Consider the following 26,826-nt stretch of genomic DNA (forward strand, 5'->3'; position numbering starts at 1 on the left):
TTTCTGTGGGCCCCTCCCTTCATCAAGCACTTCCTCTACCGTTGCTGGTTTATTTCCTATTCTGTACCAAACATCATGAATCTTGTTGCAATTATTATAATCCAAGAAAACTGAATTAACTTTTAATTATGTAAATTTTTAAAATAAGAAATTTAATGATCTGCTAATGCACATTTTATTTTATGCTTCCCATTTGGTGAAAAGTGATCAAATAAAATAATTTAATGATTTACCAGTGCAAATGGATTCCATGTGTTTTCCATTTGTTGTAAAGTCCTCTCCCATCACTTCCTACTTGCTTAATTAAATTATTTCTCTCTCAAATTATCGACATGCTTCTCTTTGACAGGAATTTGTATCATTTTATAGGAAGTGAAAATCATGAAACATTTTCAACTGCCTATGTGAGTGAATTAAAAAAAGCTGCTGAATCTGACTGCCTTCCAAATAATGTGTAACATACTACAAAAACGTCATGTGTAATTTCACTGCTTGACTTCCCTACATCCTTTGATTTAATAAATATGAATGAAATTTTGCATTTACATCATACGCTGAATGCACATATTAGGAAAACGGTCCAAACATGTCAATACTTAGCATTTCTTTTCTATCGAAAGGGTGAATGGCCCCCCTCAATTTACAAATTTATGTGACCAACAAATATTGGAACTCAAAATGATAAGGCATTACTTCTGCAAATGTTGAAATTGCCTCATTTTTATGCCCTCTGATGCATTCAATGATAGATTTCCTCAACGAGCATGACAATGGTAGTTGGTTGCACACCCAATCTATCAGCAAATCTATGTTTGTTGAGCAATCACGCATATATTGCTGGAGGAGTTTGGGGATCATGAGCTTCTTGGTAGTTGTCACCACAATTGAAGCTTGTAGATACTCCAACTTTGATCTTTCTAACTCCACATATACATCTTCAGCAGTGTAGATCCTGACCTAAACACAGAAGCTTCATTGGTGATTAAGCATGCCTTAGCAGGTCATTTAATACATAATGACAATTTACCCACCGATGGGGACGATCGAGTCCCACGGCATAACACAAAGGTGACATTTGGCTCCCTATGTTCAAGCCTATACTTATGAATTATGCCTTCTTTCATTTCATTATGAACCTTCCAATACGCCTAAACACAAAAGCAAAATGTCATCCTATTATGCAATTATAATAGCTACCTTGTATGAATACATAACTATGTTCATATACTCATCATATTTCATATGCATCAAAGATTTAACATAATATTGTCTAAATCTGTCTCACATCTGCATTTTCAAGCTCAATTGACTGCCCCAGAATGACATGCTCTATTGCAAGCGCATTTAATATGTTCCCTCCAATATTAAGCTCAGCCTGACACAAAAGATAAGAATGGCATGCCATTAGCATATACTCTCTCTCTCAGCTGAACTTCCTTTTTCTCAATCAACATGGAGCTCTGATCAAATTGATTGTCTTAAAGGAAATTAAAATCACCAACTTTGTGATACTTGTCATTTGTGCTAATTAGTTAATAATATACCTTTTTAATCAATGCGAGTAACTTCTCATGGTTAGGTGGTACCCCATGCTGAAGATATGCCTAAAATCATAGTCGCAACTGAAAATTTCAAAAACAAGGGAAATACCATCCGCCCAAAAAAAATCAAAGATGAGAAATAAATAACTTTAGGCATACTATACATGCATGATGCAGGCATTGTACATGTTGATCCAAAAGGCTATCTTTTGTTTGTATGTCAGGAATCTTAGTTCAACTTTGCAGAGCTTGCTTAATAAAATCCTGCATCACCAATGTAAAACACATTGAAATCACTATATCATGGTGTCCATTTAATAAGATGGCAATTCCATTTCATTGGAAATAATTGGCTGAAATGCAAAAAATGGGATTTCAGGTGTCAAAAAATAGAAAAATGGTGAATGACAACATTTAAAGGAGTAGACAGAAACAAAATGATTTTTTGATAGAAAGAATTATTTGCATTTGTGATGAATCTGAAAATAATGATCACCGTGAAAAGCATGATTGAAGGTTTGTTGATGGCCATCATTATGTCTTACCTTAATTGTTCAAGAAGGGATGAACAACTGGATAGACTGCTTAAATTAAAAGAGCTGGATGTAACTATCACAAAATTTTTGTAAGGACCAATGTCTCTTGGAATGGACTCCTCCATGCCGAATATGCCGTATGGGTCCTTTTGGGCTACATCAATTTGCAAACTTGGATCCTTCAAATTGGAAAAGGTCTCGGCTTTGAGAAAGATTGGGAAAGGAGGGAAAGCTGTTCTTGCAGTGTTGGCTGACTTATCAGGTCTTGCCATCCTTGATGTTCTAAGCATTCTCAAGAATATACAAATCAAACACTTCATAATGCCCTCAGAAAGCCTGTTGGGTAGTGATGTGTGATTGCTATCTTGTGATCCTGCTATAGTGGCCAGAGGCTTTTGTATGAGGTTGCATGTACTCTTCGCTTCTTTTTCATTCATCTGTAGGAAAAATGAAGAAAAAGGAAAAGAACAATTAGAGTAAGGATTTGTATAATAAGGCAGAGTGATCATAATCAATCTTTTTTTTTGTTTTGTGGTTGGATATCAGAGGAAAACTGCCTAGTTCACTGAATTCATTAGCATAAAATCCAAAGGGGTTGCCAACATGGCCTCGAGATCGTGAATAGGGAGATTTCCCCACACCCCGAGTTAGAATCACTGTGTGGGCACCTTTTCCGCTAGGCAAAGCAAGAGGCTCCTTGAGGTTCGAAGGGGTCGCCCATGAGTTTTATGTAGCTGAGACTGCAACCATAGGTATGACAGAATAAGACCAAGTCTCCAGTCTCACCTCTCACGTACGGTTTCTCTATAATAAACGAAAATGACCCCAGGCCCCCCTTGCCCAATATAGGAGGATCAGGTGCAATCACAGGGAACACCAAAAGTATGCTGCTGCATCTGACTGCCCTCCATCTTTGGGTACAGCCTGTCATCTCTGACCACCCTTCATCTCTAGGTACAGCCTGGCGGCTGTGATTCCTAACAGTGAGATAGAGGGCAGTCAGGTGCAGCGGCACACTTTTGGTGTGCAATGTGATTGCACCTGATCTGCGCTCTGCTCAATATGCCCAGCTTCAACCGGGCTGTCCACCCATGGGTTTTGATTCATGATATCCAATCAAGATGGTGACATTCAGGAGTCGCACCTACCAGATGAGTAGAACCCTTATAGGCATAATACTCGATCTTTGTTGAGTCGATTTGCTAGAGATTTTCGTTCCATAATTATTTAAGAAGCAGTTTTAATATGCACTTTTCAAACTAATAAAAAAAAAACGATCATATTTACGTGGATGATTCATTATTTAAGCTGAAACAAGAGAAGAGGAACACACCTTAGGATTAGGATGCCTGGGAGGTAGCTTGGCTTGAGAAGCCTTCTCAATTACTGTACTCTTAGCATCCTTCCCTTGAAATACTTCCTGATCATGCCCCTTGTTGCCCATCTGGCTCTCTTTTCTAAAGCTTCCAAACATTTCCCTGTTGCTAAAGTCAGACAGCAGTCCCCTACCTTTAATTGCTTGGTTGATGAAAAGAAGTGCATCTGCTTCAGAAGTGGAACCAATTGAAGCATGCCTTCTTCTGTGACTTGCTTGTGTTTTAGGCCTTTCATTCAGCAGTGTTGAAATGTGGTATGCAAATGCATTGCCTCTCTCTCTACCGTGTATTTGCTTCAGCTGTTGCTGTTGCTGTTGTTGTTGTTGCTGTTGATGGCGCTGGTGAAGACGATTATATGAATCTCTTTCTTCATTTAAACCGTGCTGAAGGTCATTGACTTCACCTTCCAGGCTAGCAATGTTGTCCTCCACCATTGCCACCTCTGTTAGGAATTCCTTCATCTGTGAAAATTAAAGCCCATTTGAAACAAACCATGACCACCAACTTTCACATGTGATGCAACGTCGCGTACATAAAACAAGCCGCAGACTGAAATATTTTTCTTTGATTTTTAGTGGCTTGTTTAACGCCAACAACATAAATCTCAGTGTGGGGATTTTTTTCTTTCTTGGCCAAATAAATCAGTGTCATAACTTTTTGTTTTTTGTTTTTCTGGAGAAATTTCTTGGGAAAATATCAGCAGTATAAATGTTTAAAAGCATAAAAAAAAAATTATGTATAAAGGAAAGAATGACAAAAAATGTAAAAGTGGTTTTTATTGCCTAATGACGAGTCTATAGCATGATATATCTTCATATTATATTGGCTTTTGAAAATATCACAATATTAGTTTGGATGGCCTTTACTGAATCTGACCTAATCAGATCCTGGCTAGTATGATTAAGATTCAGATAGTTTTGTATAGGCGTGTCAACGGGTCTGGTTTACCTGGACCAAAACCTATAGGATCCGGGTATGGTGACAAATAAGAAGACCCGGTCCAGACCCAATGGTCCGATTAATACATGGACCCAGGTATAGTTTGTGAAATGTATACCAGACCCGGACCCGACCCGAGTTTCGATTAAGACCCGCAATTTTTCAATGTAAAAATGATAAAAATATTATTTTACCCATTATGGTCCGGGTCTGGTTCATGTAGTTTGTATTGGATTTGGGTATGGTTTAACTTATAGTAGTCCCGATACCATACCCAAAAATCTGGTCCAAGTCTGATTCCACCTGGGTCTGAACCAAACCTGACCCGTTGACACCCCTAGTTTTGTAGTGCCAAATCCAACTGGTATAAAATAGCTAATCCGGTACATTTTGACATGTATCGGGATTTGGATAACTGGTCTGATTCAGATTCAGTTTGGACTCCGATTCGGGTTTGGATGTAAAATGCCCAACTGAAACCGAATTTGATTGTCAATCGAATACTTACCTCTTTACTGAATGCAATGAAAGGGGTTCAAGTTTAGTCGGATATCTGACCCAAATCTGAGTCATTTGACATACCTTCCATTAAGCAAGAAGTGGGCAAATGTTGGAGGAGTTAAGAGCATGGTAATTGTATAAGCTATATACAGTGATACATCTTCATTTGCTTCAAAACCTATTTTTAACACCCCAAAATTTTCAAGTCAATTACGAACATTTCTTTTTGCAAATGCCAAAACCCTGCAAGGTAGTATCGAGTCTCACCCCTAGGTCCCCCCAGTCTAGAGGTCAGTTTTACATCGTTCAACCAATAAAATTATCATTTTACCCCTAGGTCACCCTTAGACCTTTCGTCAGCTGGGTTCAATCAAATTCATCTCAAGTTCAGAGAAGTTAGAATGTCTATCATTTTTAGCTCTCATGAGCTTTCGAAGAGCGAACCCTCACCATTTCTGACCATTTTCAGCTAATTTAGCTCGTTTAAGGTGAAATAAGCTCATTCTTAGCTCAAATTCTAGCCAGACTGTCCCCGAGTCAGCCAAATCCAGTAGGTCCTATCCTTAGGAGTCTAACATGAGTACATTAAGAGTTTGAACGATCCAGTTCCAGTTTAAAGTCACTTTTAACACACTCGAACCTTCATTTTAACTCATTTCAACTCATTTTAGCATATTTGAGCTCAATTCAGTCCAAATTGAGTTAGTCCCAGCTGGTTGAGCTAGTGTTTTAGCTCTGAATTTAGTTCATCTAAATATAAATGGCTTCAAATTAAATTCATTTCAATCCAATACAGTTCAAATTAGTTCAGACCAGTCTAGTACCGTGTTTCTGCCCCTGCAGGGCGAAGACCCAAAAAAATAAAATTATTTGGGACACTGTTTCCAACAATTTTTGAACTGGGACAAACCCCAAATTCAGACTCGGATCAATTCCTTCATCCAATATTTTATCAATATCTGAGATCCGCTCCATTTCAATTCAGATATTAAATCCAATATTGAATCTCGTGTCTAATTCCTTCCCGGACCTGGATTTTTTATCTGATTCATTCAAAAATCCATACTCAGAGTCCAATTCGTTCTTTGTACCTGAAATATCTCATCAAATATCCATGATCCAATTAAATCATTTCAGATCCATTTCAGTCTGGATCCATTCAGAAGTTCAGTTCAATCAAATTCTGAACTCAGATTAATCTAACATCTGGACCCAATTTCACTTTTGAGATTCTGATTCAAATCTAGATCCAACTTTATTCTTTGAACTAGATCCAGATCCAAAATCCTAATTTTATTATGAATTCGAGGCTTTTCCAATTGCAATTCTTCAGAAATCCATAATTTAGGGTTTGATTCCCATTTCGAACCGATTTTCCTTCAGATCGAGATTTAGATCCAATCTTTTTCAAAACTTCAGATCCAGATCCTTTTCAAAACTCAATTTTTATTCTAATTTCATAATCAATCTTTGGATTTTCAATTTCAAATCCACCATTTTGCAAAAATCTTTTGAAAAATACCTTGGATCTAGTTTAAAATTCACTTTGGATTTTGAAATGTCAAAATCGATCCAGATCCACTTTCAAAATTCAATTTTTATTTAAAATCAATTTGGGGATTTCAAATTCAAAATCAAAATCCAATTTTGATCCCCAAATCCAAAAACAAACCTTTGAATTTCAAAATTCATTTGAAAAATACCCTGGATCCAGTTCAAAATTCAGTTTGGATTTCAAAATGTTAAAATGGATCCAGATCTAATTTCAAAATCCAATTTTTATTCAAAATCAATTTGGGGATTGCAAAATCAAAATCAAAATCTAATTTTTATCCCCCAATTTCAAAATAATCTTTGAAATTTCAGAAACTAAAATCCATGTTTTACAAAAATTCTCTAAATTTCAATCTAGATTCAATTTTGCCCAATTCGGATTTTATAAATCAAAAATTGAATTTTAAAGTTTAATTATTTCGAAAAATTCCCTTTTTTACTTTCATATTTCATTCCCTTTTTCTTAATTTTCAAAATAAAAAATAAAAAATATTATTTTCAAAGAGGGGCGCCACTTGGCATTTAAAAAAAAATAAAAATTGGTTTAGCAAACCTTTTAAAACCCTCTTGTCTTTAAAAACCCACATGATCCTCACCCACAAGTAAGGGTAACAAAATCTGACACGACCTGCCAACCCCCCAACCCGCTTCTTAGGCGGGTTTGAGTTTGGCTTAAACAGGTTCGTGTCATAAACGGGTTGACCCGCCTAACCCGTTTATTAAACGGGTCGGGTTTGTGTTAGGGGTATGCCAACCCGCCAACCCGGTTGACCCGTTTAATAAACAGGTTAGGCGGGTGGGTCAACCCGTTTACCAGAACCCATCAACCCGCAACTCGTTTATATATACGTTGCAAGGAAGATAACCCATAGTCGTTGTTGTACTCGTGTGAGAGGCACACGTGATTATTTTTTTCTTTTTGTTTTTTGTTTTTGCTTCTAAAGGTGCAGCAGAGCAGCTCACCATCTGGGCTTGTCTATTTAATGGATAAGTTCTTGGCTCTCAGCTTTTAATGACATAATACCTTATGATATTTTGTGCATTGAATGGGTTTTCACATTTTCTTTCTTTTTCTCTGCATTAAGGGTACTTATGTAATTTAGTGAGTCTTGAAGGTTCAGACTTCTAATTTTGGCACCTAGGATCATCATCTTTTGATTGAAAGAACGTTTGACAGTGACAGAAGATGAATGATGAATAGTTTGGGATTTAAATTTTGTTGGTGACAGTAATACCATTGTTTGATGCAAGGAAGACATTAGCTTTTTAGATTGGAAAGTTGGAGGCAAAAGACTGGAGCACAAGGTTGTTCTTGTCATTTGAGGTTGAGTGCAATGCCAATATTGCCTGAATCTCTTATTCTTTCTTGTCCTTCATTCTCTGGCAGAAATAATAAACTCAAGAGGCTCTGAGCATTTATGGTGACCATCTCTTGCATCATCAACCTATCTTGGTCACTATTTATTTTATTTTTTTATTTGAATGCTACTAACTTTTGTAGTGACGGAAAGGACTTACAATGTTTCATCATTACCAAAGCATTTTAACAGGCACCATTTCTTAAAAGAAGATAGAACAGAATACAGATGGAGGTGTAATCGGGTCGTGTTGACCCGACCCGTTTATTAAACGGGTTAACCGTGTCGTGTCGGGTTACCCGTTTAATAAATGGGTCGTGTTCGCCACATCCGACCCATTTAATAAATGGGTTGTGTTCGTGTTGAGGTATGCTGACCCGCTGACCCGACCCGCCAACCCGACCTGATTGCCACCCCTACCCACAAGGTGAGGCCATGTGTCAAATTTAAAAAAAAAAAAGTCGTTCTACCCATTTAGAAAATTGAAAATGACTCATATGGGCACACTCTTGCAAGAGGGTGCCACATGTCAACCTTTTTTACAAAAGGGCATTCTTGCCCATTTAAAAAAAGAAAAATGCCCACATGGGCTTAGCACCACTCTTAATGAAATTTTTTTAGTCCCATATCTAAAGTTTTGCAAAAGCCAACCTCATTCTCAAACTATAAATAGACCTCTTGGGGGTCTCTCTTCTCAACAAGTTGAAGTTTGAGAAATTGAGAGAATCAAAGAAATTCTCTCTTTCTCTTTCTCTTCTCTTTTCCTCTCTCTTTTCTTCCTCCTCCTCTCTTGGTGGCTGGAGCAAAGAAGAAGAATCTCAAGGTAGGCCCTCTCTCTCCCTTTCTTTTGATTTTTTTTTCGTTCTTCTTCTTTTTATTTTTTTCAATTTCTCAAAAATCGCCCTCCCCCCCTCCCCCCTTTTCTCTTCTTTCTTGCATTTTCTTTCAATTTCATGTAATAGGATTGTAGATCTAGTTTAATTCCATATAAATTTTTATTTCTATATTTTGATCAATTCAATTTGCTATTTACTTTATGCATTTTCATTTTACCCATTTAGAATTAGAATTTGATCTTAAATAGATCAAATTCTACATTCTATGGGCCAAATCAATTTTAATTTATGCCTCAATGATCTTGATTTCATTTTATAAGCTTTCATTTATGTTTTTATATTATTTTCATTGTCATCAATGATCTATAATGATAGATCTCACAGCTTGATCATTGGATCAATTCAATTTTGAGATTATATTTCATTCAATTGTGTTGAGATGATATTTTCAATTCTGGTCTATTTTTGTGTTCATCATTTTGCATATAATTAGGTCTTGTTTTGATCTAATTTTTTTATCACATCTTTATTAGTATATTTTTGGAAACCACACAAAAAATGAGATCATTCTGAGTTGGTTTGATCCCTCAAACAAATCAGGATTCAGACCCTGTTGTTTAGACTCATTCAGATTTTTCCTGAAATTAGACCAACTTGTTGGAGTGATTTATCCCTAACCAGAGATTATCTTTTAAATATGTAAAGATAAAAATCTCCAACATTGAGTGCAGTTTATTCATGTGAATTTTTATTAATTTCTATAAAGTTTTGATATCTGATTTTGACCAAAAACAACAATCCTGTTATATTGTGGCACTTTTATGATTCTGATTTTTGTTCATTTTATCAGAGTCATATCTCTATAATGGGAGATCATTTTCATGATCTGTAAAAAGTATCTTTTTTATATATATGTCTAATTTTCTCGTGTAAATTTTCATCTATTTATATGAAATATTTCTATTTCTTTTATATTTTAAGTCGGAACCTTGTCTGTTTGCAATTACAGGCATTATTCTGACTTAAAACCAACTTATTGCATTCATATCTCCCTAATGAGAGATCATTTTTTAGATATGTAAAAAGGAGTTTTCTCCCTATAATGTCTAGTTTATGCATGCCAATTTTCAAAAATTTTAATTAAGTTTTCATCTATCTTTTGGATCAAAAATCAGAAACCTATTGAATTTTCTTTCACAGGCTTTTACAGATTTTTGATCAACTTGATCAGATAGGATTTCTCTAATGGAAGATCATTTTTTAGATATGTAAATTGAAAATGTTTCAGGGTTGAACCGAGAAACTTGCCATATTTTTATTTTTGTTTCACTTGAACATTTGTTGTAATGAAAATTGCCATATAAAAAACATATTTTGTAGTTTTTTGTCTTCGTCTAAGTTTACATGGGTTTTATATACACATTCTTTGTTTACATTTTTTGTCTTTAGGATTAACTGAAGGTTGAGGCTAATAAAATTAATTTAGTGCTTCAAATTTACTGATTTTCGTGTATATATCAATAGTAATTAAGCTACCAATAAATTAACGATATATGGGCTATATATAGCTGATATGCGATGTGGGTGACAAGCAATAAGTCACGATATATCAACTAGTGATCATGGCTAAGAGATGCTAACCTGGCCGGAATCTGGCTTACCAAGATTACAACTTAGACCTGGTTATACCCTATGTCACAAAATAACGCTGATAGTTTGTAAATCTTTATCACAATAATTTCGGACACCAATATAATCTTGGAAATATTGTGATATTTTCAAAATAATGTTTATTTTGAAAATATCATGATATTAACCAATAGAAGAAATTAACTTTAGTAGCGTATAAATTTTAAATTTTATATTATCTATATACTTATGTTGTATATTTTATATTATATATTTAATGTAAAAAGATTAAAAAAATAAAAAATATTATTTTACTGGGTATGGTCCAGGTTTGGTTCATGTAATCCGTATAGGATCCGGGTATGGTTCCTTTTATGGTGGATTCAATTGGTCCCAGGCCCAGACCTGGTACCATCATCTCAAATCAGGTCTAGGTCTGGTTCCACTTGGGTTCGAACCAAACCCAACCCAACCCGTTGACACCCTTAACTACTTGGAGCTAGCACATAACCCTGAAGAAATTACCTCGTTTGGAAGGAAGTCAGGAAGATGAGGAGAAGACCCGATCGGTCGATGAAATGCACTTTGAAGGACTTGGTGCAGATTCTCTTCATAATCAAGCATCTTTTGCAGTTGTGCCACCTAAACATTAGAACTCACATCATTTGATGATATAGCTGAAAATATCTTAAACACAAGTAATAATCTAGACTTGAAAATCTGACAAAATTATCGTCAATATTCATAAGCCATGAAAGTCCTCATAATAACATGAGATTTACAATCCATTGTTGATATATCAAGATATTATAGCGATTTCATCAAGATTTTATGGAGTTTTTTAAAATATTTAATAGTTTTATGCTTTTTTAGATATAATACTCCACAAGCTTTTGCTAACTTTGTTCCCAAAAAAAATCTAGATATTGCAAGATTTTGCCGTATCAAATCATTCTCAAGAACAAGATTTGAAACTATGATCCCAAAGTAGGATCCACCTACATTTAGGGCGGTCAATGTTTTAGTTTTCCACAGGACTAACGCTATGGAACTAGACAGTAGATGGATCCTGATGCAGTGAACAGGAGAATCTCTCTTAAGCCCCTCAAAATTGATGTCCTGGCTAGAAACCTAGTTACCTATAAAAGCAGAAATTAATAGAAAATAACAAAAATTTCAAGAAAAATAACTAAAAAATCATTAATAATGCATCAACCTCCCTTCCTCTCTTTACAATGAGTATTTATAACCAAAAAAAGAGAATCCCTAAAAACCCTAATCTTAACACGGTTCTAAGATAGATCCGAAACTCAATTGGGATTTGAATAAGATTCAAAAACCACATTAATATCCAACTAAATAATGATAAAAAAAAATACATACGCACACATAATATCAAGATGGATCCAAATAGACTATATGGACTCGAATCGAGCTGTTCTGTTGGACTCACTCGATAATGTCTGCTGCCACTCCTACGTCAGACTTCTAGCAAGCTATTGATAAGGTTGGTAAAATGAGCCCAAACGAACTGAACATGGCTTATTCTTGGTTCATTTACCATTTAAACCAGCTCAGGCTTAGGTTTAAGATAAGCTCGAGCCAGACAAGCTGCATGGCTCAGGTAAAGAAAATTATAATGAAACTTGTCGTTGTGAATAATGAGATTTGAACACCAAACCACCCTCTTATATGTCATAAACTCTAACCAACTTAACCAACCATGCAATGCTATTTTTTTATGATATTAAACACCTTGTCTCATATTCTCACAAACTTATAGGAATTGGGACGAGCCAAACACCTTTTATTTTTTCCATTCGTGGCTCAACTTGCCAGCTACACGAACCAAAGATGATCGAGTTCATGGTGAGCCGAAACGAGCTGTTCTGCTAGACTTGCTATTTATAAACTAGATCATGAACCTGATCAAGTCCAATCACCCGAAACAGCTAGAACCTATGTCACATAGACCCGCTAATTGGGGTCCCGTGTCTGTGCAGACATGACACAAGAAATGGGTACACTACGATGCGGTTTACACATATTTTATATTTCTTCATAATTTCTTGCATTTGATTATTGAAATATAATTCTTATGTGAAATTCATATGTTCAATGTTAATAGATCGAGCGGATTCTTACATCCTGTTTTTGGACCTTCTGGATGACACCTCGTCAACTAAGTATTTCACGTTTATCTTTTAATACAACTCCTTTATATATATGTGTGTGTGAACTAGAGTATGTGAACCGAGATTTTTACATATATATTTTATCTTTTTCTTAAATTTTACTATAAGAATGTGATCTAGATGCTTGAATCATCATGTTATGATGATTAAGAAGGATCTTTTAAGGCTTTAAAAACCACCCGTACAAAATTCTCATAAATATTCAAGCATCTTAAAATTGCATTTTTTCATCAAAAATACATGATTCAATAGTCGTCCATTCCTAGCAAATAAACTACGCCGAGTACTCTAGCCAGATTGGATTTGCAAAAAAAAGTGTCGGAAATGTCTAGTTCATACTGCGGTTCATATATTTTCAGGTAACATATTCTAGTAACCCATATATATATATATATATATTCAATGTTAAAAAAATGCCGTCCTACTTTTCATAAAATTCATACGTTATAATTCATATCATCCGTGGATCCTGATTCATGTGTGACATGCTGGAGCAGAACAAGATATCTAAAGCAGAAACATGATTACATTAGCAGCACCAACTTTACGTGTCTACGTTAACCTCATTATGCGCTAGATCATATTCACCTAACAAATTAATCTGATTTGTTACATTCGCTTAGTAGTATTCTAACATGAAATGTATGTCCCACCACTCAAAAAAGAGAAAAAAGAAAAGTTAAAAAAGGAATCTTACTTCCTGCTCAAGTGACTCTCTTTTCTGCTGGCTACCTCCCTTCTCCTTGATCTGCTGCATGGAACCATCTCATATCCATCAACAAAGTCTGCAGATACTTCCTATAGCTGCTCCTTTAAGGGCGATGAGATTAGATGATATTAAAAATCACCTTTGGTGATAATTTTCAATATCCACTGCTCATCCTAGTGCATCAAGGGCTGAATGCCAAGTCCCCCGTTCAAAATTAAGAACTTTGGGGGATTTATTGACAAGTGCAAAACAATTCAAAAACACCATCAATGTGATTTTCAATATCATTTGATCCAAAACCCCTTTTAGGGCCTTAGCCTCCACCTTTAAACCTCAGCCCTCTCTCTTTCTCTCTCTATGCGTAAATGCTTAATCAGCAGGTGGTTGAACACCAAGATGTTGTTGAGAGTCCATCGAGTGCACGAATGACAGCCTTTTTTTTTTATGCAAAAATGGGTGAAAAGGGTATTAGCGCTTTTACAGCGCCGCTAAAGGTCTCAGTTCCACTGGGACCTTTAGCTGTGCATAAAAACGCCGCTAAAAGCCATTTTCAAAATGCCACTCGTATCCTGTGGACGATTTAATGGCGTTTTTATGCACCGCTAAGCCTTATTTGGTGCAAAAGTCAAAATTTTAACGTTTTTTATCATTTTTTCATGCTGTCGCGCATGCGCGATGGACGGTCAGTAGCTAAGCATTTTCCTATATATATATATATAACTTGTACGGCCGATACATAATTATGTATATGCACTTGAGCATGCGTTCACCAATGAACATATCAATGATGTGAAAAAGAGGATCGAAGTGTTTACCTTTTGGGAAGATGCTTGAAGTTGCTCATCATAGGTTGCTAATGCCTGGGGTTTGAGGGTGGGGAGAGGTGTGATTAAGGATTTGAAGCCAAGAAACGTAGAGTGACCTTCCCTTTCTCCGCCTCCAGAAGCCATGCTGTGTTGTTATCCTGATATGGCAAGACAATGAGGGGGAGGGGGGGGGAGGTGTGTGCAATTTTAGTGAAAGGAAAGGAATGGAGTATTTATGGGTTGATCTGGTGGGAAGGTGAGTACACGCTTGGATCCCACGTCAAGCAACTCCTCCAATCTCCAAAAGCTTGATAGGTATGGAGGATCTTTCATGGGTATTCTTGAAATCAAAAGGGTGAATTTGTAATTTATCCGCTACACCTCCTAGCAGGGTCGCAAATGGATTGGATATAAGCTAGATCAGGTCTGACCCATATTTGAATCTAAATCCAAACACGGTCCAATTGGGTAGAGCTGAGTGAATGTTATATTATGATATATACTGGATATGGTAATGGTTGAAAACATGCATTTTCTAATTTCAATGCAAAATTTATGAATGGATTGGATTCAATCTGGACCTGAGAATGGATTTGACAGAAAACATTGATACGGATCTGAACCTGAAATCAGCAGAGACTCTGGATCTGGTCTGATTACACAGTTGGGTCTTATCTTAAGGTACGTACTTGAGATGACATATTGAATCCAGATCAGAGGGCAGACTGAATCCGACCCGGTTGGAGTCCTCACTCCAATGCCATGCTCATCTACCGTGTTGGGTTCATAATCAAAGGGGCATATGCTTGGAGGGCTGGTGCAGTATCTGAGCCTGCTTACCATGTGGACGCGTGAGAGTACCCATCTTTGGCTCATGATTGAGGAAACGGCTCCATCTAATGGTGCAAATTGATCGGATTCAGATACCACACATTATTAGAAGATTTGGATCTGGGATCTAAATGTAAATTTGGATCTGATTCATACTTGCATGTTTAGACCTTTTTGGATATTCAGAATTGGCAGCGGATCAGCAATTTTCTATTGGTTTATCTTTGATCTGGATCAAATCCGATCCGTTTACATTTTTAAAATGTAAAAACCTTGTTTTTGACTAATGTTTTTACCAAATCTGGATCCTATATCAACTCTTCTGTATCAGATATAAGCAGATTCAGGTTGGAACTGAGATCCGTTGCATAGTGTTTGGATTTTAATTTGGATCTACTATGATCCATACTGCTTTGGACCCGTTTCCACTCCCATCCGTCATCATCGAGTTAGTTGCGGTGAGATGATCATTACTTCCGAATTCAATAATGATTCGGATGCTGTCCCGGCGCACTTTCTTGTCTTGTTGCTTCCACGAAATCTTTCACTTAGTTGGACGCTAGAGAGAGTGTGTGTGTGTGTGATTCGCTTCTATTATACTAATTTTAAGAAAAGAAAGAGTTTGAAGTCTTTTATTAGGAAGCAACAAATAGACTCCATAAGCCAACTTTGGCATATCTAAATCCGCACACAAACATAATTATCCACCTTTGTCAAAAGGTTTCTTTTTCAAGGAACCCCAAAAGTTTACATGGTAGATCAAGCTTCACTTACCTAGAACAACCTCCAAGACAGACCCCAAGGGTTGTCCACATGGTCTCCAGCTCGGTGATGGGGATATAACCCCCTATCCAGAGTTTGAACCTTCATGTGGGCAGTCCCTTCTAATAAGGCGAAGCATGGTGGTTCTTCGAGGGTCGAGGGGTGCATCGCGGATTTACACCACTGGAACAACAATCGACCATAAGTACGGCAAACAGAGCCCAGCACAACTAGGTTTCTGATTTTGAGGGTAGTTTTACAGTTCTTACATGGATATACAAAACCTTCAGCTACTTTGGTTAATTGCCTTATTGATTTAGACACTTTAGCAGGAGGGTAGTTTTGGATAGCAAACAAGTGAAAGAGATGACAATGAAAAAATAAAATGCATATTAAGTTTCTAGATTTCAAAATTTTATTTGAAATTAGAAGATAGAAAAGCTTAAAATTTTATTTGATATTAGAAGATGGAAAAGCTTACTTTTGTTCAATTGTCATGGTAATTTTTCTGACTTCGAAAAAATTGTTTTTATTGAGACAAGCGAAGTCAAAACAGGGAGACATCATAATGCCTAAAATAATAAGGCTCTGTTTGAGAACCTCCCATCGGAGGTCGCCAGAGAGGAAGGGTGGAATCTACAGCAGCATGGGAGCATGGAAAAATGGGAGAATAAGGCGTTGAGGTGGGAGCTGGTGACTCCAACTCCACGATTCGACAGCCACCATTGAGAGATGGTAATTACCAAATGTCATGCCAACAACTTGTGGCTAAACCGTCACTAATCTGATTGCTTACAATTTAAACAACCCACAGAAGCTGTTGAAAACATATGCACACAAAAGCAATAATAAGGTTTAAAAAAAAGGCACAAACCACAACACAGATTTAGGTGGTTAGGCTACATCCATGAACAAAGCTAGCAAACAAGATTCTACTATCAATAAAGAGATCACAATGAGAATACAAGATTAAAAATCAACATTATCTCTCAAATCTAATTCTCAATCTGATAAGCACCCAACACCCCACAACCAGCAATCCCACTAAAAGATACGGCCACAACGTATTCTCACTTTCGTATACGCAATCCAGTGAGATTCATGATGACAAAACCCTCAAAAATACCTTTGCACCCTAGGGTATAGATGTAAGAAGACTTTGGAAGCAAACCCCTTATATTCTCAACTTTTACAATGAAAAAACAAAAACTGACTGTCCTAAACGAATAATTAGACACAATTCCCTAAAAAACTCTACAATTTCTAATATTTCTTCCAATGTCCAAACTCACAAATATCCAACATCATTAAGACCCTTTTACCCTTTGCAACAAAGAATTGACGGCTTATTGTGATAGAATTGTAGTGCTCATCGACTAGTGCAAACACACACTTAAATCTAGAATCGTACATTTTTTATGCAGACATCAAGAACTCGCATAAATTTATTGGAGATTTTTTTATGAAACTGAAACCACCAAAATCTCAAATATCCTACCTTTTTGCATATACATCAATATCTTGCATAAATATATTTGCGAAAATTCAATTGCAAATATCCTATTTTTTCATATACTTCACGAATTCGCATAAATATATATACAAAAAGCCAAAAACTATAAATTAGCAAATATCTTATTTATTCGTATATATTTCACGATCTTGCATAAATGTAGGACAAATATGCGATATTGCTTATTTTTTATGGATGTATTGAATCATATATAAACCCGTTGTGGTCCCCAACCTACTTATTTTCACATAATCTAGAGTTTTTTTTGTCTTTTGTCTCAAATCAATGGTCCCCGACCGGCTTGTCTTCTAACAACTATTTTCAGCAACTATTCATAGATGGCACTTCATCATTATTTAACCATCGACAGTGTATTTTCCCGATAAGCATAATGTTTCATTTTGTTTAACAATTGAATCAAACAATATATCCTTTCGTTAATTTAACGACTGAATCAAAGAGTGTTTGATTTAAGACAAAAACGTAAAAAAAAGGGAACATTGATTGATTCAACAATTAAATTAACAAAATAAAATATTATTTAATTCAACCGTTAAACAAAAAGAAACATTGTGCTTACCGAAAAAATCCGTTGTCGATGGTTCAACATGAAGTGCCGCCTATGAATAATTGCTAGAAGGGAAGCAAGTTGGGCACAAAAAACAAAAAAACCTAGATTATGTGAAAATAAGCAGGTTGGAGACCACCACGGGTTAATACATATGATTTGATAAATCTACAAAAAATAAGCAATACCGCATATTTGTCATAAGTTCACAAATACTTAAAGTACGATATTTGCGACATAAAGAGATTCACAAATACATTTATGCAAGATCATGAAGTATATGTGAATAAGATATCATCCAATAAGCATAAGAATGCCCAACATTTTATTCCTATTACCAATAAAACTCGTGTCAAATTATCCATAAACTACGGTCATTTTCCAATCAAAAAAAGTTACCAATAAGCATAAGAATGCATGACATTTTTATTCTTATTTCTAATAAAACCCAAATGATTAAAATATCCTCCAGCAAAGTGAAAAAGTCTTACTAACTACAAAGAGAAATGATGAGTGATTGATATCACCTAACCCAAAAATCCCCAACTTAATAAAAAATCACTCACTTGCCATTGTCAAACCATCAAGTTCACTTTGCCTTAGAGAATCCAAGCTCCATGGTTGCTTCTCCACTTCAACCACCTTAGTTAACATATCCGCTAAATTCTTCTTGGTTTTAACCTTTAACAGTTTCACTTTGCCATCCTCCACTACCTCACCAATGTATATATTGAACTACAATATGCTTTGCCCTCTTATGATAAACCAAGTTCTTAGCCAAACATTTTGCACTCATATTGCACAAAATAAAATCATGAGTTCAAAGGGCACACCAGACTTTACCCATCAAATCTTAAAGCCAAAGTTATTCCTTGATAGCTTTCGTCAAAGCCATGTACTCAGCCTCGGTAGTGCTTGACATAATATGTAGTAGAACACTACAGTTGGTTTAAACTTCGATATCCAAGTTATTGGAACACATAACATGTAGTAGAACATTTGCTAGTTTGCATCCATAACCATGCAAAATATTAGAACATTTGCTATATGTGATAGCATAATCGCTTATACATCTTAAATATTGAAGTAAACATTTAACCGCTTCCCAATGATTCTTCCTGAGATTTGTCATATACTGGCTTAAAATGCCAACTGCATAAGCTATATCGGGCTTAGTGCATACCATAACAAACATCAAACTACCCACCAAACTAGCATATGGAACATCATCCATAGTATTAGTAGTAGGAAAATCTTTGGAAAACAACTTGAAGTGAGTTGCTAGTGGTGTTTTAACCGGCTTTGCATTGCTCATAGCAAGCTTGTCAAGCACTAATATCATGATATTTTCAAAATATCAGCGATATCGGTGACACTATTTAAAACTATAAGGAAAGAAACAACAAAATTAAAAAAAATCCTGCAAGATTTTGCACCTAAAACATATCACCTTTTTGCAATAATTTCCAAATAATGTCAACTTTTGTCACATAAGACCAGCCAAAGAATTCTTATAATATTCAATAGTTCCAACATTGATAACTAAATCATCAAAAAAATAGGTTGCGAATCGACAACCTCAAAAATTGGCAATTAGCACTCTTAACATACTGGAACTTTACTTTCATTCAAATACCTGTACCTAGAGGAACATTTTCAAAACATTAGTGATATAAATTGTGAATTTTTAAAACCATGAACAGGTGCCCACTACTACAAAACTAGTCAGCATTTTTTATGTATCAGTCTCATCAAACTCAACGGCTAGTATGATATCAGAGCAACCAAAAAGCATTTATATAGAAAAACTCCTCTAGAGCAATCCTTGATAAGCTGCAGTTCAAACCAAAAATGACAGGATGCAAATGAAGAGAGTACAAGCAAGTTGATGCGTTAACTGAAAACTTCAAACTTCCAAGATGTTAAATTTTCTAGCTAAGGTTGATCCCCTTCAGTGCTGTTCTCCACTGAATCACCAGCCAAGCCTCTGATCTTAACATCATAGTAAACTTCTTCAACTCTTCTTAAGTCATACTTCAAGCCTGTGAAGAAAGGAGAAACAAGAACATGCACTTCATTTAGCAAGACCAACATAGCATTATACTGAGACTTAACACCATGAAGCATGTCCAATGTTGTGTGGTGCTACCCCCACTTGTCTTTTATGTTGTTTATTTAGGGCACTCTTGTCCATTCTTTTGGGGTTGTTGCAAGAGTCAAAATAGAGGGCTTTTGTGGTCCAATTTCAGATGTGCTGCTAGAAAGGGGGGACGTTCCATATATACTCTGTTGTAACCCTCATTTTATTTCTTAATAAAGTTTGTCTTGTTCTTGCTCTTAATTGCTAGTTCTTCTATTTGCCTTGATATGGTATCAAAGCCATCCCATCTAGCAGAGAGAATTGAGAGCAAGATTAGGAGAAGAGAGAGGCTTCATTCTGCTGTTCTTCGTGATCTGCATCAAGTCTCATTCGTTAGAGTGATGACATCAGCAAGTGCAGTACAGATTGAGCAGTTTGGGTCAATTGAGATATGCATCATCTATATCTTGGTTTTAGAAGGCTATTTAATCAAAATTTAGAGGGATCAGAGCAATATTGGATTTATTAGGATTTTCTGAAAAGGCGATAGATAGGGGCCAGTTTTGATTCATTTGTCTATTTTGATCTTATCGGTGGATATCATTGACTGCAAATCTATGCTTTTGGGTTATTTTTAGTGCTGAATCAATAAACAAGTGATTTGGTGAAGGGCATTGGCGTATTTTGGGAGTTCTATTGCCTCTTTGGAGCTCTTTCTACAGGCGCTAACCTGTTTTTCCCATGTTTAAGTGCATCAGCTGTGGTATCCAGTTCTATTTTGTTAGAATATTTGCAGGTTTGGTGTTCCGGGTATATCTTTGTGCATCTAGTCCATATTTGCTGCTTTGATTGAAGTTCTTGAGCTGCTTTTCCTTCGAGATAGTGTATCGGCAGAGATGTGTTAGGTTCGTAGTAGTGTGACAGCAAGTGCTATCGTTCTTGAATCTTGCTGGTGTGTTGCTATCATATATCTGTGTGCAGTGTATTTTGGTGTTGTTGGTGCTGCATGTTACTTGTTTTTGCTTGGTAGTCTCGCTTGTTATTGTGTGCAGGATTCTTGAATATCAGGGGGGTGGTGAGTAATGGAGAAGGTATTCAGATCATCCCCATTAAGTTGGATTGGACAAATTACTCATATTAAGATGTGTTTGTAAAGATTGTGGTCAAGGGGTTTGGCTATGTGGGGTACTTAGATGGTACCAAATCCAAACCTAAATGACATTAGCATTATAGAGTGGGAGAACAACGCTAAAGTCATGGCTCTGGAGTTCTGTGGAGCAAAATATTAGTCAATATTATGAAGCAGCCAAGTATGCTTGGGGGTATTTAAAGAAACTTTATGAGCAGTCAAACTGGGCTAGAAGGTATCCGTTGGAACAAGAACTTAAGGCATTAAGACGGAAATGAATCTATTCAGGTGTTCTTTGCTAAGTTTCAACTGTTGTTTGATGCCTTAACCTTGATGATGTCTTATCAAATGCACCAAGTGTGATGAATATGCAGAGTGCAAGAATCAAGACAGTGAGGTAAGAGACCAGCAACAGGTCATTGATTTCATGTTGACACTGTGGAGAAAGAAAGAGATAGAGAGAGATGTCTCAATATTTCATTTAGGTCTAATCTCTGCTTGTTTAAATAGAGATCAGCCATAAGAAAGAAATTACATATGGGTCCCTCATTATTTAGAGAATACCAAAATCAGCCTTAAGTAAAACTAATAAGAGGTCGACTTATCTTAACACTCTCCCTCAAGCTGGAGCATAAATATCAATCATGCTCAGCTTGCCGCAACATTTTGAGAAACGGGACCTGGCAAGAGGCTTTGTAAAAATATTTGCAACTTGATCCTCAGAGATTACATGCTTGGTAGATATATGTCCAACTTGAACCATATCTCTTATGTAGTGGCAGTCAACTTCAATATACTTTGTTCTCTCATGAAATACCGGATTATTTGCTATATATGTAGCCGCCTTGTTATCACACATCATCACCATAGGAGATGGAACATTCACTTGAAGATCAGTCAACACAGTTCGAACCCACATCAATTCAGCTGCAGGTTGGGCCATAGCCCTATATTCAGATTCGACACTCGACCTAGCGACCACGGTTTGCTTTTTGCTTCTCCAAGAAATCAAGTTACCTCCCACAAATACACATAATCCTGTGGTAGATTTTCTATCCTCTACAGTCCCAGCATAATCAGGAGTAAGCAACTACCTCCAAAGCAGAGTTGTCAGTCGAGGAAGAGGGAGCGGGAAGCGATACGGGAAGCGGAAGCGAGGCACTTTCAAAATTTTAGGAAGCGGGAAGCGTGGGACCACTTAGGAGCGAAGCAAGAAGCGTGGGACCACTTAGGAGCGAACCGGGAAGCGTCTCGGAAGCGACATAAGAAGCGTCTCGGAAGCGACATAGGAAGCGAACCGGAAGCGACCTAAGAAGCTATAAATTTCTAAATTGTAAATTATAAGCTACAAAGTTCTAAACTCTAAGTCTAACCTTAAAATTAACATAATCCACTACTTCACTTCATCATGCAAGATTCAAAATAAAAGTATACCAAAAAAATATTATAAGACCATGACAAAAAAGTAACATAAAAGTTTTTAAGTTGGACTACTCCAACTACATCATCAAAAAAACAATTAATAATTTAAGAGTTCATTAATCTGTCATCTTTCTCTTCCCCTTCAAGTCGGCAATAGATCGTGAACTTTCTGCATCATCACGTGCTTCTTGTCCTCCACGGCCATGTCTTCTGCTCCTTCCTTCATTTCCTATAATGAATACCTTAAAAAATTAAAATGTTCAAAAACCATAATTTAAAATATAAAAAACACAATATCAACATACCTTGCCTAGGTCTCCTGCTAAAGAAACGATCAATCCGACCTTGAGGAACTGATGGTCGCTCTTGTATATCTGCAGTTCTACTAGCCCTGTTGTATCCTCTTCAACTTCATTTGTACGTATAATTATTGGAGGTAATGAAGCTCTTGGTTGTGCATCTTTATGTTTGGATTTGGAAATAGTGCTTGATTGTTGTGCACTATCATCCAAATCTCTCTATCGCATATCCTTTAATCTCAACGTATTTTCTTCTACAATAGGAAGTTCTGGATTGATATCCCATTTTCGACTAGGCCCTTCTTTGTAGCGATCGTTGCACCTTTTATAACAAGAATATAAAATATGAATGCTAATAAACAATCAATGATAGAAAAAGAGAAAAAAAAAATACCAAAACAAAAGTACAACACAGTTTAATTATACTTGTCAATCAATCGAATATTGGAATGAATATACACTAAGGTATCAGCACGATCTTCATTGAGTCTATTTCTTTTAACATTGTGAATGTAACTATAGGTGCTCCACACTCTTTCTGCAGAAGATGTGCTAATAGGTTGAGATAAAACTTTAATGGCTAATGCTCTCAACTCAGGTGTATCACCACCATAAAAACGCCACCAATTAAGCACCGACGTTGTAGGATTCAGTGCATCTATTCTTGCTGCATTTCGGCTAAATCTTCCACTTCTTGATGCAAAAGCCATAAGTTGTGATCTATAAAGTGTAGATAGCTCTTCATTTCCAGAAGATATGACTTCAACCGCGAGCATTGCACCGTTTAAGATATCATTATCCTTTTCTGCAAAAAAAAAATGTTTAGTAACTATAACAAGAAAATGCAAATGAAATAATAAAATAATTAAATCATTAAACTTTAAATTTTATTAAATAGATAGAATAAAATTTTTACTAGGAGAAACTCGTTTGACCCCTCCTGATGCTGGGATTTTGAGATACTCCGACTCGTAATATTTTGGAGTAAGCATGTGGGCTAGACTATGGAGAGGCACATTCATTCTATCCCATCTATTTGAGACAATCTTATGAATCTTTTCATATAAATCTGGTTGTCCTTTTAGATTGTCTTTGATTTCCCCCAACATGTTGTCCATGCCTTCATACACTTCACCAATTATAGGGCCTTCCTGATCACAAAATTTAATCATCTTATAGATGGATTTTGTAATCAATAATGCTAAACGTACAGAATCCCAATATTCTTCATCAAGAACAGTTGTTTCTGTTGTAACAGCCCTTTTTTTCATAGTGTCATCCGTGCATGATTGCTTCCAATCGCTCCATCTATCTGAAATTACTGTGAGCCTTAAGCTCTCCCTCACATCAAGCAAGCGTTTCAAAGTAGTATAATGTGAAACAAACCTTGTTTTTGCAATCTTTATTATTTCTAATTTTTCATTACTTCTAAAGATTGCTAGTGCTTTTGAATGATTTGTGATATACTTCACAATTTCTTTACTCTGCAAATATGTTTCTTCCAACCAATGAAACTCATGTGCCAAATCTTTGAAGATCAAATTAAGTGTGTGCACAACACAAGGTGACCAAAAAATATACTTGTACGTTTGTTTTAATTCTTCACCTGCTAACTTGCAATTTGCTGCATTGTCTGTAATCACTTGCACTACATTAGAAGGCCCCACAAGTTTAAATCTCGTCTTCAAAAACTCGGCAATGTTTGCAGCTGACTGTTGCACATTAGAAAAATCGCTTGCATATAAGAACATCGAGCCAAAACAGTTTGAGGCAAGTATATTTATCAAGTGTTTGTTCTTGATATTTGTCCAACCGTCTGAGACAATGGAAACTCCAAACTCCTCAAACTTTTCTCGAAATTCATTTAACTCCCTGTGAACACACTCTTTCTCACTGTCAAGCAACGTTGTTCACGCTTTTTCATATGATGGGGGTTTATATCCAGGCACTTTACTAACTGCAGATATCATCTCTTCCCAGAAGCACATTGAAAGGTATGCTATTTGCACACAAAAATCTGATAATTGTGATCTACATCATCTCTTTCTACCTTTTTAAAGGTATCACGAATATCAACTGTTTTTCGGCTTCCACTAGATGATGTAGTCATACTAATAGGCTTCTTCGGAGTATCAATTCTTGATCTCCTCAACTCAAATGCACTTGATGAAACCTCCACTCGACGAACTTGCCTCTTAATTTTTTTTGCCAATTCTGCATTTTTTGCAACTACAGGGCAAAAGGCAATCCCAACACTTTGTCCCTTTGAAGATCCCATGAGATGTGCAAAAACTCGAGTATATGACCCATGATAAATTTTTTTGCAGTGCCTGCACATAAAAACTTGGGTTCCACCTTGCTTTCCTTGCCCACTCTTCTTTTGTTTCAATACATGACGCCATAGCATTGTTGTTTTATGCATGCTAGGTGGCTCATCATCTTGGTCATCTTCAGAATAGTAGTCATATTCTTCTTCATCTTCCTCATCAAAACAATTTTCATTTCTGTCCTCAAACTCATATGGACAATCAGAAGACCTCTTGGTCTTGCCCTTTCTTGCATTATCCTTCCCAACACCACTAGACGATTCATGCTCCAAATTGTAAAAAGAATCATCATCGTCATGATAATTATCGTGATCATAGCTTGTGATGGTCATTAATGAAGCAAAGAACAGGCAAATATACCTGCATCATAAAAGTATAGGAATCATTTTAGAACACTTTAAAAAAACTATTATTAACAGCAAAAGATGGAGAGTGGAATGCGAAAACAAAAGGAAAAAAAAAAGACTCAAAGTGAACCATCAACGCCCCTTGCAATCGAATTCCCGTAAAATACCGTGGGGTTTACTAAACAACTTCAGTGTCAGCGCACATAAACTAATCATGCTCATTTCTTAAAATAATCCAGACAATATGTATCACACAGCTTCGCAGTCACAATCTAAATTTCAGAACTATGAAACCAATCAGATTTCCTTTTTCTAATAGCATTAACACTCGTAATGAATACAGAGGAAAGCATCAAGCCTTAAAATTCAAGTTTAATCAAACTAAATCTCAAACAAACATGACAGTTGAAACTTGAAACACCACAGATTTAATTTAACCCAGGAAATCACAAATAGGTAGAAGCTTGATAAATCCAATCTAAAAAGAACTGCAGACTAGTTCTATTTATTCTTATCAGAATATGCCCATCAAATCAAATTTAACGAATCAGTACATGAATCAGCCAAGAGTCCAAGACTCAATGAATATAGCAAAATTTGTGAATCAGCCAATTTTTTTTTGAGATAAAATAAAAAATGGCTACAATTATTAATAAAAATCTATTTCATATGGACAAATCGAACTATTTGCTGCAGTCAGGGCTGGGTACTGGGCTGGGCTACAAAAATGGATAAAAATCTATTTCATATGGAATCAGGGCTTGGCTAGGACTGGGCTTTTAAAAAATAAATAATTGTTTCGGGAGGCTACCGTAACAGTTATTTATTTATTTTTTTTAAAAGCCCAGTCCTAGCCGGCTAGCCCAGCCCTGATTCCATATGAAATAGATTTTTATTCATTTTTGTAGCCCAGCCCAGTCCTGACTGCAGCAAATAGTTCGATTTGTCCATTTGAAATAGATTTTTATTAATAATTGTAGCCATTTTTTATTTTATGTCAAAAAAAAATTCGGGGACGCTGCCCCCGAAGTTCGGGGGTAGTGTTGTGAGAGGCGTACGCCTCATTACCTACCTGAGGCGTGCGCCTCATTACCTGAGGCGCTTCGCCTCATTGATTCAGTGCAGTGGCGTAGCTAGGATTCATGTGGGGGGGCAGTGTTGGCGAAGCGAGGCGTTGAGCCTGCGCATTTACAACCTTGCTAAGCAATGGAGGAGGTCGTCGGACGTCAGTGGAAGAGAGAGGAACATACCTGAACAGAGACATTGCTCGATCGAGGTCTTCGGATGTCAACAAAGGAGGAGGTCGTTGATCGTCAGAGGTCGCCGATCGTCGGAGGTAGCAGATCGGCATAGGTAGCAGATCGTCGGAGGTCGCCGATCGTTGGAGGTCGCAGATCGTCGGAGGTCGCCGGTCGTCGGAGGTCGTCGGTCGCCGGTGGCCGAAAATGAGAGAGAGAGAGAGAGAGAGAGAGGAGTCGGGTGAAAAAGAAAAACCTTGCCTTCGCCCTTAAGTTTTCACGATTTTTTTTTAAAATGTCTGTTTTACCCTTATTCAGATTTTTTTTTGT

The 26,826-nt window shown here is 36.5% G+C and overlaps 2 protein-coding genes across 2 annotated transcripts in view; both read right to left on the bottom strand.

The window, feature by feature from the left end:
- Positions 1 to 1,001: 1,001 nt before the first annotated feature.
- Positions 1,002 to 3,914, bottom strand: LOC149822366 (uncharacterized). Its single transcript, XM_089980270.1, has 6 exons — positions 3,411 to 3,914; positions 2,087 to 2,514; positions 1,706 to 1,805; positions 1,545 to 1,604; positions 1,286 to 1,375; positions 1,002 to 1,148 (listed from the first exon to the last, which is right to left on the bottom strand). The coding sequence occupies exons 1-6, from the start codon at positions 3,912 to 3,914 to the stop codon at positions 1,002 to 1,004; spliced, it is 1,329 nt and encodes a 442-aa protein (XP_089836396.1).
- A 15,515-nt stretch (positions 3,915 to 19,429) lies between these two features.
- Positions 19,430 to 26,826, bottom strand: part of LOC149822367 (uncharacterized) — a 115,478-nt gene continuing 108,081 nt past the window's right edge. Inside the window, exon 7 of the mRNA XM_089981077.1 lies at positions 19,430 to 19,696. Coding sequence (XP_089837203.1) covers positions 19,590 to 19,696 — 107 coding nt within the window. The 3' untranslated portion in view covers positions 19,430 to 19,589. The remainder of the gene's footprint in view (positions 19,697 to 26,826) is intronic.

Source organism: Nuphar pumila, chromosome 11 (genome assembly GCF_984573655.1).
Source record: "Nuphar pumila chromosome 11, dmNupPumi1.hap1.1, whole genome shotgun sequence".
NCBI classification, from domain to species: domain Eukaryota; kingdom Viridiplantae; phylum Streptophyta; class Magnoliopsida; order Nymphaeales; family Nymphaeaceae; genus Nuphar; species Nuphar pumila.